This window comes from Panthera onca, chromosome A1 (assembly GCF_046562875.1).
Source record: "Panthera onca isolate mPanOnc1 chromosome A1, mPanOnc1 haplotype 2, whole genome shotgun sequence".
Classification (NCBI taxonomy): Eukaryota; Metazoa; Chordata; class Mammalia; order Carnivora; family Felidae; genus Panthera; species Panthera onca.
In genome coordinates, this window is record NC_138339.1 from 66,955,309 (window position 1) to 66,970,728 (window position 15,420).

The 15,420-nt window shown below is 48.6% G+C and overlaps 1 protein-coding gene across 4 annotated transcripts in view; it reads left to right on the plus strand.

The window, feature by feature from the left end:
- The window catches only part of MCC (MCC regulator of Wnt signaling pathway), a 439,298-nt gene that overhangs the window by 416,407 nt on the left and 7,471 nt on the right, over positions 1-15,420 (plus strand). For all 4 annotated transcript variants that reach the window (XM_060635191.3, XM_060635192.3, XM_060635194.3 and 1 more), the window contains one exon: positions 1,936-2,036. In XM_060635191.3, coding sequence (XP_060491174.1) covers positions 1,936-2,036 — 101 coding nt within the window. The remainder of the gene's footprint in view (positions 1-1,935; positions 2,037-15,420) is intronic.

A 15,420-nucleotide genomic window follows, 5' to 3' on the forward strand; every position in this document is an offset into this window, starting at 1 on the left:
CACAAAATACTCTGTTTTTCATGACTTTAAAAATAGAAAACAATGCAGAGTGCCTGAGTGGCTCAGTCGGTTAAGCATCCAACTTTGGCTCAGGTCATGAACTTGTGGTTCGTGTGTTCAAGCCCCACATCAGGCTCTGTGCTGACAGCTCAGAGTCTGGAGCCTGCTTGGGATTCTGTGTCTCCCTGTCTCTCTGCCCCTCCCCCTCTTGGGCTCTGTCTCTCTCTCTCGAAAATAAACATTAAAAAAAACAAAAAACTAGAAAACAACGCTTAGACTGCAGGCCTTATAAAAACAGGTGGCAAGCCAGGTTTGGATCTAGAACATCCACGCTGGCTACGTAGGGTGGGTGTTGTGCTTATTCTAAAACTTCTCTCCAGCCAGCAACCTGGGTTCCAAATCTTATTAAGTTGCAGATTTGGAGCGGTTTTTGTTTGGAGCAGTTTTAAGTTGCAGCTTTTGCAGCACTTGTCTCTCTCTCTGCAACAGAGACTAACTACCAAACATGTTCGGTGAGAGGCACCAGGTAATCTTATGAAATGTTCGCGTGGTTGCTGATGCACGAAAAGAGAGGGTGTTGGAATCTCAACAGCTCCCAGGGCTGGTAGATGGAGGCTTGGGTCTGCAGGAGCAAGGTGGAGAGGGGCAGGGAAGGCAGTGCAGGTGGTGGGAATCGTTCCGAGGCTGGCCTCTGCAGAGGCCTTCTGGGTGTGGTCCCTGGGCTGGAGAGTGCTGAGGGGACCCTGTGCCCTCTGGTCATCTAGACTCCTAGTGCCCAGGTCATACTTCGTTGTGGTTTGCCTCCAATCATGATATAACTTTGTTTATGTGCCGTCTCCTGCAACAGACTACAAGCTTTTCATTCTCAAGCCTGGGGTGCAATAAAGGTCTGCTGAGCAGGTGGTCAGATGAGGGCCTTCCAGGCACTTGGTTATGCAGCTGCTGACCTCTGTCTCCACACAGGAAAGTAGAGTGCTCAGAGGGTGTGATGATTGCTTTGTGAGTAGTCCTAACTCAGTTTAGGATTTAGGAGTTCTGGCTCTTGTGCTTCCTCATCTATAAAACGAGAGGATTGGGTTTAGATGATGCCAAGTTTCCTGTCTAAGGTTAAGACATGAGTGGGGTCACAACTGAAACTAATGTAACATGTTCCAACTATACTTAAATTAAAAAAAAAAAGGGGGGGGGGGGACAGAGGTGCCCGGGTGGCTCAGTCAGTTAAGCATCTGACTTCGTGGTCGTGATCTCGTGGTTCGTGAGTTCGTGAGTTCGAGCCCTTTGTTGGGCTCTGTGCTAACAGTGCAGAGCCTGCTTGGGATTCTCTCTCTCCCTCTCTCTCTGTTCCTCCCCAACTTGTACTTTCTTTCTCTCAAAATAAATAAACTTAAAAAAAAATTAAAAAGGACAAACATGGAGGGTGCACTTATGTTTTCTTCCTTTTTTCCTGGGTTTTCTAGGTGATGACACTGAACCCAGTAAAGCCCCTAAATCTAGAGAAGATTGGTTTTCTCCCAAGAAGTGGGTTGGGGGAGGGGAGCAAGGAAACTCAGGTGTATTTCCCACTTGTCTTTTACAAGTAACCAGAGGCTTAACCCGGTGGTGAAGAGCACAGACCTAGAGCCAGCTGACCTGGGTTTGCTGCTTCCACCGCGTCCTAGCTGGTTACTTGGGGGCAACATAACTTCTCTGTGCCTTAGTTTTCTCCTTGGTAAATGAGGATAATGACTGTATCTGCCTCAAAGGGTCACCACGATGATTAAGTGGGAGAACATGTGTGTGGAGTGCTCAGAGAGCACTGGGAGTCCCCCTCACCCACCGGCCAGCCTACAAAGATCCCAAGAAGTGGGGCAGAGCTGCCTTGTGCTTCCAGTGTGTGCTCAGGCTTGACTCCAGGTCTAACCAGAATGTGTTTACTGCCTGCCCCCCTCCCCCCAGGAGTGTGCTGATGCCGCCTCCCCAGCTCTGTCACTGGCTGAACTGAGGACATCATGTAGCGACAGTGATCTGGCTGCTGAGTTTGCCAATGCCATCCGTCGGTAAGCACCCTTCCCGTGACCCCGGTGAGCAGTTTATTCCGGAAGCAGTGGCTTTCTTCTGAGTTCTCTTGGCTGCTCATGTCAGCTCTTCGTGGGTCATTACAGACTGGCCCGGGAAAGAGTATGTGCTGGTATGTCCACTTTTACCCAGGCCTTGGAGGCTCAACATGGAGAAGCCCTGCTGGTGCCAGGCCTCTGGAAAGGGGAGTGGCAGGGGACAGCATATAGGCAGTCATTTCATCAGAGAGTAGAAAATGTCTTTGCTTTTTTGTTGTGCTGTTGTATTGACTAGAATCTTCAGGACAGTGTCAAATGGTGATGATCAAACAGGCATCATCAGGGGGAATACTGCCTTTCAGCATCATTGGCTCTTTCAAGAAGTCTTCATATGTGTATTTACTCAGTCCTGGACATTTTTTCCTCTACTGTTTCAGTGTTTCTACCCCTCCCTTCTTCCTCTCTTCCTGCAAGGAGGGTGCTGACTCCTCCAGATCTCTCTCCCAGATCGTAACGTTGCATATTCCCGCCATCCTTTTGCAGCGCTATCCAGTAGGCGTGGAATGCAAGCCACCTAGGAAATTTAACATTTTCTAGTAGCCACACTCCAAAAGTAAAAAGAAAGCAGTAAATCCACTTTATTTAACCTAGTGTATCCAAAATATTTCAACATGTAGAGTATTTTTTTAAAAGATGTATTAAGATAGTTTTCCCTCCCCCTCCTCCTCTTCTTCTTCTTCTTCTTGCTCTTCTCTTTCCTCCTCCTCTTCTCCTTCTTCCTTTTTCTTCACTAAGTCTTCAAATACAGTATCTATTTTACACTCACAGCACATCTCAAATTCAAACCAAGTGTCAAGTGCACAGGAGCTCACGTAGCCCTTCCGAAGAGGTTCTTCCACTCAGTTTTCCAGCTCACAAATGGATTCTAAGCTACATCCATTGTGTCTGGCTTCCATACTGAGTTTTCCTATTTGGGTAATGAAATCAATAATCTCTTTTTTTATTTGGGTGATGAAAACTATCCTCTCTTTTTTAACAAGATGAGGCTATCTGAGGATATTTATTAGACATATTCTAAGACATTATTTTGTCTGCTGTATTAACTCTGTTTCCTCACACGTAAGTTCTTTTTAGAGTGGAGTTTTGCGACTCTCCGTCTGGGGTCACAAGCCCAACTTCTGGGCTTCCTGTTCTCCTGGCTGACAACAGCTGTCTGGCTGCATATGTGGCCCGACTGTCTGGTCCCCTCCTGTCCAGATGGCTGGTGCTTCCAGTTGGAGCACCTCAGAATCCCCTCCCTCCTTTTGTAGCAGCTTTTTGTCTCTGTGCATTTTGTGTTGTTTCCCTTTTCAATAAGGAAAAAAATCTGCCTTTCATTTTTTATGATTGCTCATGGTTTCTGGTATACAAAGAGCACTCCTTGCTTTCTTGACATGCTTGAGGACTTTTAAAAAATGGGTTTCCTGTCATTTCTGGGGACTTGGGGGTCAGAGGGGACGGCTACAGTAGACTTTCAGGCTGCTGTGCTGACCCAGCTGGGGCTGTTTATGTTACAGTGTGGCCTCCAAGCATGGGGCGTGGGGGGGATGGAAGGCTGCCTTGTGGGGAACTTCACTACCCTCCTGATTTACTCACTGTCCCATTTCGTCTCCCCTTCCAAGCCTTAATGGCTCTGTTTTCACATTGCCAGCCCCTCTGGCCATGAGGTGAAATTGTAATTGCTTTGCTTGAGGTGGGAGGAGAAAAGCAGCCCAAGGAAAATGCCCACAACAAATCCTAATGACTTGACTGTGCCAGAAACATGGGATGCGAATCCACTCCCTGCTTCCAACTGGGAGCCATTTGGATATTGTATTCTCAATTTTTCACATTCCCCAAACCCCCAAGGCCTTTGCTGGCACAGTGAGGATGCAGGTTCTGCTGACTAAACAGAGAGAGACTTCATTTGTTCTGTCAGTCACGACAGGCTTCCAATCACCAGCCGAAAGTTGGTTAGCATGGATTTCTAATCAAGACCCAGATAGATAGAGCCAAGAAAGAACCCACAGGACTACAGGAAAAAGGAAAATAACGTCATTATACTGTAAATATAGCTTAGGAACTGGAATAATCATTTCATGAGGGTATATAACACGAATAACCTGAGAGCTGAGGTTTTGGGGGTGTTTTTATTTTTAAAAATCAAGTGGAGGCTCACATCTTCTTTGAAGCTCTTAAATCACTGCCGAACTAGTGGTGGAAGTTAGCTGAGGGAATCTGCCCTCTATTTTCAGCAATTATCTCTCCCTTGGAAGAAGGATGGTTGCAAACAACAAAGTTGTGGGCCCAGGCATCCAGGCTGCACAGAGCGGGGGTAGAGAGGGGCTTGGGAGACGGGCTAAGCAGCGGTCTTTTTTTGAGGAGAAACCTCTCAGGAAGGTAGGTGCCTTGCTGGTTCTAGGTCGCTGCCCCAGGCAAGTCTCCCTGCCAGCCACCTCGCTGGGTGTCCGCCTCCGTCAGTCCTTCCCTACCCAACCCCCACCCTCTTGGGTCTTCTCCCAACCTTCTGTTTGGAATCAAACCAAGACTCCAGACAATCACACGTTGACTGTGTAACTCCCATCTGGTCTGATTTCATTCCCTCCACTTGCACGAACATTCACTGTGCTTTACTGGCACCGGCATTACCATAAAACCCCATCTGGATGACCAGGTTTCCAGTCTTGCACAGAAGTTTTCTTATCAGGGCACCTTGTTTTTGCTGTGGTCCACACAAGCTGTGTGCCACGAAACCCTTCTTCCTCTCAGATCCCTCTCTTGCTCTTGGTCCTAGTAAAATGGAAGTGAATGACCTTTCCACCGAAGAAGTGAACTATAAAAATGCAGTCGAGAATGTATTTTCAGAAATGACTCTCTGTACTTACATGGTGTTTGCGTAGCCTGCCTTCGGGACCTGAGCACAGCTGAGAAGAGAGGCTGTTTCATCTCCATCATATTCTTGGGAGGCAGCGAGGAGCAGGCATTGCTCTCCATGTGATGGGGGTGGGCTGGGGACTAGCAGAGCAAGGCTGAGTAGTTTCCCAAGGTCACACAGGGAGGCAGTGGGACATTTGTGTGCTTTTACCTTCTCTGCTGCCGCCCACCCCCCCACCCCAGCCGTGTGCTGGCAGAAGTGCTAACAGATGAGTGTGAGCTGAGCTCACATGTATGGGCTCACTTGAAGACTCTGCCCACTGTAGTGTGCATGGTCTGGCCAGAGAGGAACATCTGTGCCTCTGGTACATGACTGTGCACCTGTCTAGCAGATGCTGAGGGCAAATGAAGTGCTGGGGTCCGGGGGGCAAACTTCCTCAAACGCACAGACCCTGGGTTCTGTTGGTTAAAAGGTAGGGATTCTGTGCTCTTCAGTGCTAGATAACAAGAATGGGGCTTGTGACATGGTGACCACCTCAGACGATTGCACATCCACCTGTCACTAGGCCCCCAAGCAGGGCAAGACCCCACCTGGGGAGATCAGGACCTGGCTCCGGCTCCAACACAGCCACCTGCAGAAGCCAGCCACCGTGCTGGGGGCATCTAGTCCCAGGCCCCCGAGGGGCCCTGCTGAGCCCTGTAGGGAACTGGAATCTACCACCTGTGCATGCACGTGTGCCAGATCATTCTGTAAAATGCCACCTAAAGGTATCATCCACACATGACCGTGGCCACTCTGTCCAGGGACCAGATGTGCCCGACTCATCAGGCAGAGATGCACCTAGACATCCTTTTCTCTCTCTGAGGAGTAACGAGCCCACTGCAGTTTGGAGAAGAGCTGCATATCAGATCCCTGAGAGGAGACATCTAGGGCAGGTGGGCCCCACCTGACTGGTGTGGTCATGAGACACCAGATCTGGGGGACCTGGATGTGTCCCAATTGGGAGTGGAGCTGGCAAGAAGGAGTGGGTGCAGGAGGCAATGTCTCAGAGTTCATCGAGATGGAGCGGGAACCCCTCCTATTCTCTCTGGCCCGTGGGCCTGCCAGTGTGTGTGCAAGTCAGGAGGCAAAGAATTGCAGATGACAGACCTCGACACACCTACCTGCAGGAGTGACACAAGAACCAGGAAAAGATGTTTGAAAGCAAGGTGGCCAGTCATTCAAACTGGAGTTGGTTGAGAACGGGAGAGCTGGCTGGAGAAGGGTGCTGTGCAGGAGCAGATCTGTGAGGAATGGGTCCAAGGAAGGAGACTCCGGAGCACGTGTGTGTGCTCGAGAATGCCGCAGCGGAGTTGGGCGGGGGTCTTTGGGCCTCACCAAGTGACTTTGTGAGATGCAAATCTGATGGTTACCCTGCACCAGCGTCCTGTTGCCATGTAACAAATCATCACAAGCTTAGTGGTTTAAGACCACACCCATTTATTAGCTCGTGTTGTGCATGAGTCAGAAATACCAGGCACAGTATGACCGGCTACTCTCGCTTAGGGCCATGCTCTCCTGAGGCTCTCGGGAAGAATCTGCCTCCAACTCCTGCCTGTTGGCAGGTCAGTTCTTTGTGGCTGTAGGGCTCACCTTGCATTTTCTTGCTGGTTGTTGGCCAGTGATAACTCGACTCCTAGAGGCCTCTGAAATACGTTCTGCACTTCCATTCTGAAAGTCCGCAAGGAGAACCTCCCCACTCATCAAATCCCTTTCCTGCTTTAAATCTTTTCCAGGAAGAGCCCGGCCCCTTTTGAGGGCTCACCTAATTAGGTCAGGTCTACCCAGAATAATCTTCTTATCTTAAAAGATCAGCTGTTTGGGGTCTTAATTACATCTGCAAAAATCTCTCACAGCAGCACCTAGGTTAGTTTTGATTGAATCACTGGTGTGTTGAAGGTGTCTATTCACGCCTGTGATCTTGGGGGCCATTTTAGAATTCTACCCAGTTCTCCTGGTTACTTAAAACCTTCCAGTGACTCACAGTCGTCGGTGTCCAAATTCCTTAGCCAGTGTGATCTGACCCCTGCCTGATTCTCCACCCTCACCTCCTATCATGTGCACCACCACCCCCACCGCCACCCTGAGTCACACCAGACCACTTATTCTCTGTTGTGCCTCTGGGGCTTCACTCCTGCTGCTGCTCGTGCCCTCACATCACCTAACCCCATACCCCAAGCACTGAAGTCACTGTGCCTCTACCCTGTCTATAAAATGGGTCTGTTTGGTGTTTTTTGGTTCCTGTGCCCTGAATTTGCTTCTATCACAGAACACATAATTGCTCTGCTTCTCATGTGCCTGGTTCCAACCTCCCCTCCCCCTGTTTCACCTGCCACCCCTTGCAGAAGGAGAGTCCCTTTTGGGCAGGGATCATGGCTTACTCACCCAGGTATATGACCTCAACTCGGATGCCTTTGTTCCTTCTAAATGGTCCCTAAATTCTCTCAGCCTCATTTCTCTCTGCTAGAGAGAAAATGCTAGAGCCTCAAAACACAGCATGTCCAGAGGCATCTGTGTGGCTCAGTCAGTTAAGTGTCCAACTCTTGATCTCAGCTCAGGTTGTGATCTCAGTTAGTGAGATAGAGCCCTGTGTGGGGCTCTGCACTGCCATCATGGAGCCTGCTTGGGATTCTCTCTCCCTCTCTGTCCTTCCCTGGCTTGCACGTGCGTGCTCATGCTCTAACTAACTTAACAACAACAAAAGTATTAAAAAAAAAACAACGGCATGTCCAAAACAAATTGTAATCTGTTGGCTCCTGCACTTTGAAATTGGCCTCTTCTTCAGAATTCTTACTTATTACAAATTATATTTTTCTAATGATCCAGGATTACAACTTTGAAGTTTCTCTCTCTACCTCCTGTTAGCATAGGTGGTTCTTTCCCTTAAAATCCTAGCCATTCCTGACCATTTGCATTGTCTTCTCCTGAGGTTAGCCCTCGACTCCTCAGGACTCTGGGAGTAGCATCCTGATTGGTCATTCTGCCGTTAGGCTCACCCTGCGTTCTGCCACCAAACATGCCTTTGAGCAGCACACTTCCGATCAGGTTGCTCTGCAGACATCTTCAGTGTCTTGGCATCCGAGATCGTCTGTGTATTAGCTTGCTAGCCCGTTTTCAGGTGTTTCTCCTGTACAGAGTCTGTAGTCCAGGTTCATCTGGACAATCATCTTCCCGGGAGCATCCTCTTCACCTTATGCCCGTGTCTCTCTCAACCTGTGGACCCCACCTCTCATCCCCTCCAGTAGGACACTTACCTTCCTGAAGCTTTCCTATCACCTCCACCGTGTACCTACCTGCTCTTCTCTACGCCCCCACAGGTGCTGACCAGGAGCCTTCTCAGTTCAAAGCCAAGTCCAAGTTGCAAAAATGTGCCCGGCTCTAGAAGTCTTCCAGACTTGTAGGAAGCACGTGTCCGTGAAAGGACAAAAGATGGCGCCAGTTGACCCCTGTTATTAGCAGCTATGGATTAATAATGGCTTTGAGCCATACAAAGAGTAGAATAAATGAAGAGGGAATTAGCTGTGGTCCTTTTTAGAGCAGGAGCCCCCGTGAGCAAAACAGCAGCAGAATCTTCACTATTTTGTCAGTAGGGCCACTATTTTAAACAGTGCTATTTTATTAAACTCGTATCTGCTGATTCTTCGTATTTGGCTGATTTAGAATAGCAATCAGATAACAAAAGTTGTGCTTAGAATTCTGTAGATACACGTGGATCTGCAGGATGTTAATGGGGTACAAAGTGCACCTATGAGTTGATTAGCATGTAAATAACTTGCTGAGCCAGGGCCTCAAAGGGCATAGGTAAAAACCAATGTTCACCTCACACACGCGCGCGCACACACACACACACACACACAAACACACACACACCCGTGAGGTGGGCAGAGCTTGGGTAACTGACATTTCTTTTCATTTCTGTTGTCCTCTCCGTCCCCTCCGTCCCCTCCGTCCCCTCCACTCCCAGAGCCCAGATAAAAGGCCTTTCCCCAGATCTCCTAGAAGCAGAGTGCCTTGCAGCCGCAGGTAAAAGCAGTGGCCCACCTGTGGACACATAGCTGCACTTCCTGGGCAAGAAACATGGTCACAGGAAAGTCTGGGCCAGAAAAGATGGTTATGCTCATCTTGCTGCCACTCCCAGCAAAATGTAGCCACGCTCCAACGTTAACACCGGCAGAGCGTCATTACCTGGGGCCACCTCATCCTCAGCGCCACAGGCATGGGCTCTTCTCTAGAGGTCTTTATCCCCCTACCCCATGCCTCCCTTTGTGACCCACAGCGAGATGCTGAAGAGCACAGGCTTGCACACAGACCGTGGGACACATGCCAATTCCACGGGCATACTGGCAAGTCGCTTAAGTGGGTCTCAAGTTCCTCATCTGAAAAACTAGAAGAGTACTAATAGCACTGACCGCCAAGGGTCGTTGTGAGAAGTAAATAATTCCATCTGTGTGAAGGACTTAGAGACTGCTGTTAGCGCTGCCTGGCTTTTCTCAAAGGTCAGTGTAGTTACAGACTCTGATGATGACCATGAGGGAAATAACTAGAGTGAGGTGATACAGTCACTATAGAGATGGGTTTTTTTAATTAAATACAGATTGCAATGAATAGTATGGAGGAAATGACAAGGTACTGTGACGGCATACCTCTGGGACGTATGTTTAGATGGGTAGGCAAGGTGGGCTTTCACAAAGAGGTGACATTTAAGCTGACATGAGAAAGAGGAAAGGTAGCCAAGTGGAAGAAGCACATGTCGAGCAGGGGGAACCTAGTACAGGGTTGTGTGGTGGGAAACAGCATAGTGTGTGCTGGGAACTGAGAGGATTCCAGGCTGCAAGGTGGAGGGTGATACCCAACACTGGGTAGGCAGAGGTCGGGTCAAGCAGGGCCTCTGAGATCAATGTGAGACCGCAGACTTGACTCTAAGTGCAAGTGGAAGGCACTGAAGGACAATAATATGATCTGATTTGTCCTGTTAAAGAATTAGCCAGCGGCTGTGTGAGGACCAGTCCAGAGGGTGCAGAAGTGAAGCAGAGACCCCAGTTAGGAGGCGCTCATGGTCGGCAGTGAGGGCAGCCTGGACCTCTAGGCGGTGGGGCAGAATTTTCACAAGGCTTGGTGGATGGGGATTGCCATTGAGTGGAGGTGGAGGACAAGGAAAGGGAGGAGTTGGGCTGATTCTAGACTGGTGACTGCAGCTGGGCTGTGTTGCTGTCTGCTGACAGGGCAGGAAGGGTGGATTGGAACGATGATCTGGAAGGTTCTGCTCCAGGCATGATAAATAGATGCCTCTTGAGTAGAGATGTCAAATAGACAAGTCCAGAGATCCAAGGAAGGGCCTGGAAATAACAACTTGGAAGCTTCCAGCATGTAGGTCACTTTTAGGAACGTAAATGGGAATGGAGAGAGGCAAGGAAAGAAAGGGTAGGACGCAAAATACGGCCCAAGTCCTAAATACTCGGGGATTTCGAGTCGGGCAGTGAAAGAGGAGTCTGTGCGGAACAGCTGGGACCACACGGTGGAAGGCCGAGTGGGCTCAGGGCTCCCGAGTGAAGGATGAAGGTGTGCGTGCACCAGGAAGAGGGGAAGGGGTAGGCAGCTGAGGTCCTGGGTGACCTGACGAGTAGTGGCAGTGGAGAGGAAGCCTGTTGGGGTTCACAAGTGGAAGGGGAGGGAGAGAGGAACCACATACGCAGACGATTCTCGCTATTGAGTAATTGTGTATAACGAGCAATTACCCAGAGACTGCAGGCCGTGTGGCTGCAGTTCCCCGTGGTTTGGTCTGATCGCAGCCTTGCGGAAGGTCTCCTGACGGCCTCACAGCCTCTCGCCCTGTTGCTTCCCTGGTGCGCCCACCACGTTTGGGTTTGTGATTATAGCGCCCACCGGCCTTTTTGTTTTGGAGACAGCGTACCCCCTCCCTGGTGGCTGGTGAGCCCTCCCCTCCTCCCGGGCACTGCGGCCCTCTCTGGACCACACATGTGCTGCCACTTACAGGTGCTCACATTGAAAAGAAAAACCGCCCCTGGCTCTGTGGTGAGAGGCTCACAGGACCCTCGGGGAGCAGGAAGGACCATCGTTCTGGGTGGAGCAGGGGGCCCTTGACTGAAATGTGTGCGCAGGCAGGTGCCGCAGGCTTGCACAGTGAGAGTGCTACCAAAAAAGAGAGACTTTTCACCTGCCGGGGGAGGCTCGCGTTCCTGAGTCAGGAAACCAGGAAGAAGGCAGGGATGATGTTGTTCTGGGCATTCCGGAAAACACCGTATTGGAGGGGCAGAGGGAGCATGTCGTGTTTAATGTTTACTTTCTTTTCTGTGTGGAGCCAAGAAAGTGGTGTGTTAGCCTCATTATCTTATCTAGACACACTATAAATTCTTTCTCGGCTAAAGGCCAAGAAAAATTTGAACCAGAAACTAGAAGGAACAGGATGTGAATGACTGAAGTTCCAAAATGACTGGAATAAGAACTTCCAGAAACTGAGGAAAGTGGTAGACTTAAGGAAAGTGTGCCCCCCTGCATGTCATATCACATTCAGATCCAGAACCTTCTGAGACCGCGTGAAGTACATCATACATCTGGTGAGGAACACTTAACCTTACCCATTTCGTAAATTTGCTTGGTAGTTAGAATCACCTGGGTGCTCCTGGGCCTCACCCCAAACCTACTGACATGGAATCCAGGGTGACCCCTGGTGCTGTGCTGCAAGCATGTGCCCTGGTCCCCTGGTGACAGAACACAGGTTACAAATGGAAGTCACGTGGGCAATTTAAACTTTATTAGTAGCCACGTTTAAAACTTGAAAAAACAAAAGATGAAATTTACTCTAGTAAAATGTTTAGCTCAATATATCTAAAATATCATTTTAACATATAATCAATATTTTTATTTTTTTTTCAATGTTTATTTTTAAGAGAGAGAGAGAGAGCTAGAAGGGGAGGAGCAGAGAGAGAGGGAGACACAAAATCCGAAGCAGGCTCCAGGCTCCGAGTTGTCAGCACAGAGCCCTACGTGTGGCTTGAACTCACGAACCATGAGATCATGACCTGAGCCGAAGTCGGACGCTCAACTGACCAAGCCACCCAGGCACCCCAATATTTTTATTATTTTTAAGTTTATTTAGAGACAGAGAGAATGCATGCACGTGCTCGAGCACGCAAGCAGGGGGGGAGGGATAGGGAAACAGAGAATCCCAAGCAGGCTCACAGATCCCACGAACCATGGGATCGTGACCTGAGCCAAAATCAAGAGTTGGACGCTTAACCGACTGAGCCACCCAGGCACCCCAGGATATTTTAAAAGTTGTTGAAATATTTTACGTTTTTTCTTTTTTTTCCCACATCAAGTCTTGAAAGTTTGGTGTGTATTTACACTTGCAGCATATCTGGGTTTGGACCAGCCATGCTTCAGGTGCTCAGATGGCTGCGGTGGCTAGTGCTGTCGTACTGGTGGTGTGGATGTAGAGTTGTAGCTGGGGCACAGGGGTGCAAGAGCACCTGTGCTGGGGGTCACACAGACCAAGTTTGGCCACTCACCACTGACAAAATCCAAAGGCAGAGAGGTGAGTGGTAGTGATACAAGAAGGGAATTTACTTGAGTGAGGCCAACACCGGGAAGACGTGAACTGTTGGCTTAAATACTGCCTCCAAGTGCTGAAGATACTTCTAGGTTTATGTAGGGAAAATGTGGGACAGAGGTCAGGGGGTGCGTGCAGGGTTTTGCTGGGTCAGGGTAGTCATTGCTTAAGGGGATAGTTTCGGTTCCCATCAGGGGATGCTTTGCCTGCACGTCTTTTGCCTGGGTTCAGAGATAAAATGGAAAGAAAAACTTAATTGGAAAGTGCAGACTAAGGTCAAAATGGAGGTAAAGTCCTCTTTCATGGTCACTTCAAAGTGGTTTAGTATTTCAGTCGACGAGTGACACTTGGAACCATGACTCGTATGACAGGTGTCTGCCTCACTCAAATGAAAACAGGTAAAGTAACCCATGTTTTAGGTTTAGGTTTGAAATTTGGCCTCATCTTTGTATCAGTAAATAAATCAGCATCCTGGTTCTGTCCTGGGATCTGTACAAACAGGTGCACTCTCATCTCCTTCCTGAGGCCCAGGGAGTTCTTAGAGGCAACTCGCAGCTCCCGGTGTGCCCCTGCCCCCCAGGGTTGGGCAGGGCCTCTCCTCTGTCTTCCTGGTCCTGAAAAGCCTGCCAGGTCCGGAAAAATTCCCTCCGGTCCCCCAGGGGCCTGGGTATTGGGGCAAAGGAACCCTTTGTTTTGTGGTGAGCCTGGGATTTCCATATTCTCTAGGCTGGTGGGGCAGGGGTGTGGATGGAATTGGGGTGGGAAAGGGTATCGCTCTGGGCAGTTTTTTTGTTTTGAGTTTATTGAGTTCATGGTGACATTTTAAATTCACTTCATGATTTTTTTTCCCCTTTACACTATTCATCAACTTTAGAACAAAAGACAAAAGAATAGGAACAGTAACAAAAAATGTAGGACAAATAACTCCTTCCCCATTCTTAATAGCCAGAAGGAAGAGGGAGAAATCTTTCCTGTTGTCCTCACATTGCCTCAGCTGACAGAGGGCTGCCTGTCACCACCCTCCATGACACTTCTCACTTCTGCTAGAAAATGGTCCGCTCTCTGCATTACAGTAGTAAATGCAACCAGATCTGAGATCTCCTGGGGGCTGCTAAGGCCCCTAAGACACTCACATTCCTCAGGAATTGCTCTGCAGCCGCCCTGGCTCCAGTTCCCTTAGGGTGGGTGAGAGGATTCACTGAGTAGTCATCGGGATTTAGGGCTGGTTGTTAGGTTTCCTTTAAAAAGATCTTTCCCCCTCCATCCTCACAAAAGCAAGCCTAGATTTTTGTGTCGCAGTTCTTTCATTAGTGAGCTTGTCGGAAAGCCCGACTTGCGCTTAGAGTAACTGGAGGCAGAAACGTAAAAGATATTTGAAAAGCCAGGAAGGGCTAGCCCATCTGTGCACCCTCCCACAGCCCTCCTACAGGAAGCGTTACCACTGAGACTGGTTCTCACACACTTTACAAAAAGCATACAAAAAGTTACAAAAACTTTAAGCAATGCAGAAGTGAGTAAAGTAGAACATGAGAGCCTTCAGTCACCCCTTCTGGGAGTTACCTGTTGTTGAGTGGTGGGTAGCTCTCTGGTCTGTTAAGAGTGTCTGGTCTGGTAGTTGTTAGTGTCTGAGCCGTTCTCGCTCAGATTTTTAGTTGTCTTTGCAAAACTGGCATCCAGTAGAACTTGGCCTTTTCACTTGACGATATATCAGATACCTTTCCATGCCAGTGCACGATGATCTGCATTTTTAACAAATAGTTGCAGGGCATTTCAATAGAACCAGTATACCTTGATGAACTTAGCCAGTCCCCTGGTTGGTCCCCATTCTTAGCTGTTGTAACCAGTACTGAAGTGAGTCCAGCTGTAATCTCATGTGTCTTTAGGCACCTACATGTGCTGTAAGAATAATTCCTTGAAATCAGGTTGTCTACTCAAGGAGTATGTTCACTTTTTATTTTGCTACATGCTTCCAAATTGTCTTACAGAACAGTTGTGCTCATGTACATTTGTCATCCACTCATGCATCATTTTTAGAGGAATTTCTTCTGTAAATCCTGGTTTCTCATTATGCTCCAAGGAATCTGATACCTTCAGTGAGTTGTTATGAAACTATTTTAACAACTTTTGTCCCGGAGAAGCTGTCACCCAGGCATGGTGCTGGGTACCACCAGAGTATATTTGAGTAAGGTCTTTGCCACCGTAGAGCCTACACGCTAATGGGGGAACCTGGTGAGTGAATTCAAATAAACCATATCAGATGGTGCTGCATGTAACACTTAGGACTATGTGGTAACACTGTGCCTCTTGAGGGAAGGTCTCATTAATGCTTCCCTGCCCAGGTCTCACGCTCTTGAGGAAATCACAGGAAGGCAATATGCACATTGGACACCAGAAACCTCCCATAACTGAACCCTAAGTCAATTACTTTGAGTTCCTCTAGCAGGAAAGAGCCCAAGGAACTTGAAACCATGGGGCAGGGGGTTTTCAAAGTGCAAATCTAATTTAAGTACTTTAAAGGGGGAACAAGGACCTTTAAAATGAGAATATTGATTTCCACTCCATCAGTACTGCTTTTTCTGTTTCTGCAAAAGTAGTACATGTTGATTTCACAAGTACAAGGGACTTGTCCAGGGTAGGCAGCCCACACCAGAGGTTTTGTACTCAAATCAGGGTGATTCAAGAGATGCTTCAGCACACTTGGAAAAGAGGAGTGTGGGCCCCAGATAAGGTTTTGTGGTCAAGCTGTACTTGTGGCTGAGCATTTGGTATGCCCAAGCAGAAACTTCTAGACTGGCTTACTTCCCATAGCTGGAAGGCTACAACCTCCCGCCTTATTCCTTTGTGACACAAGACGGAGAGCTGAGATCTCTAAGGGGCTCTTCTCA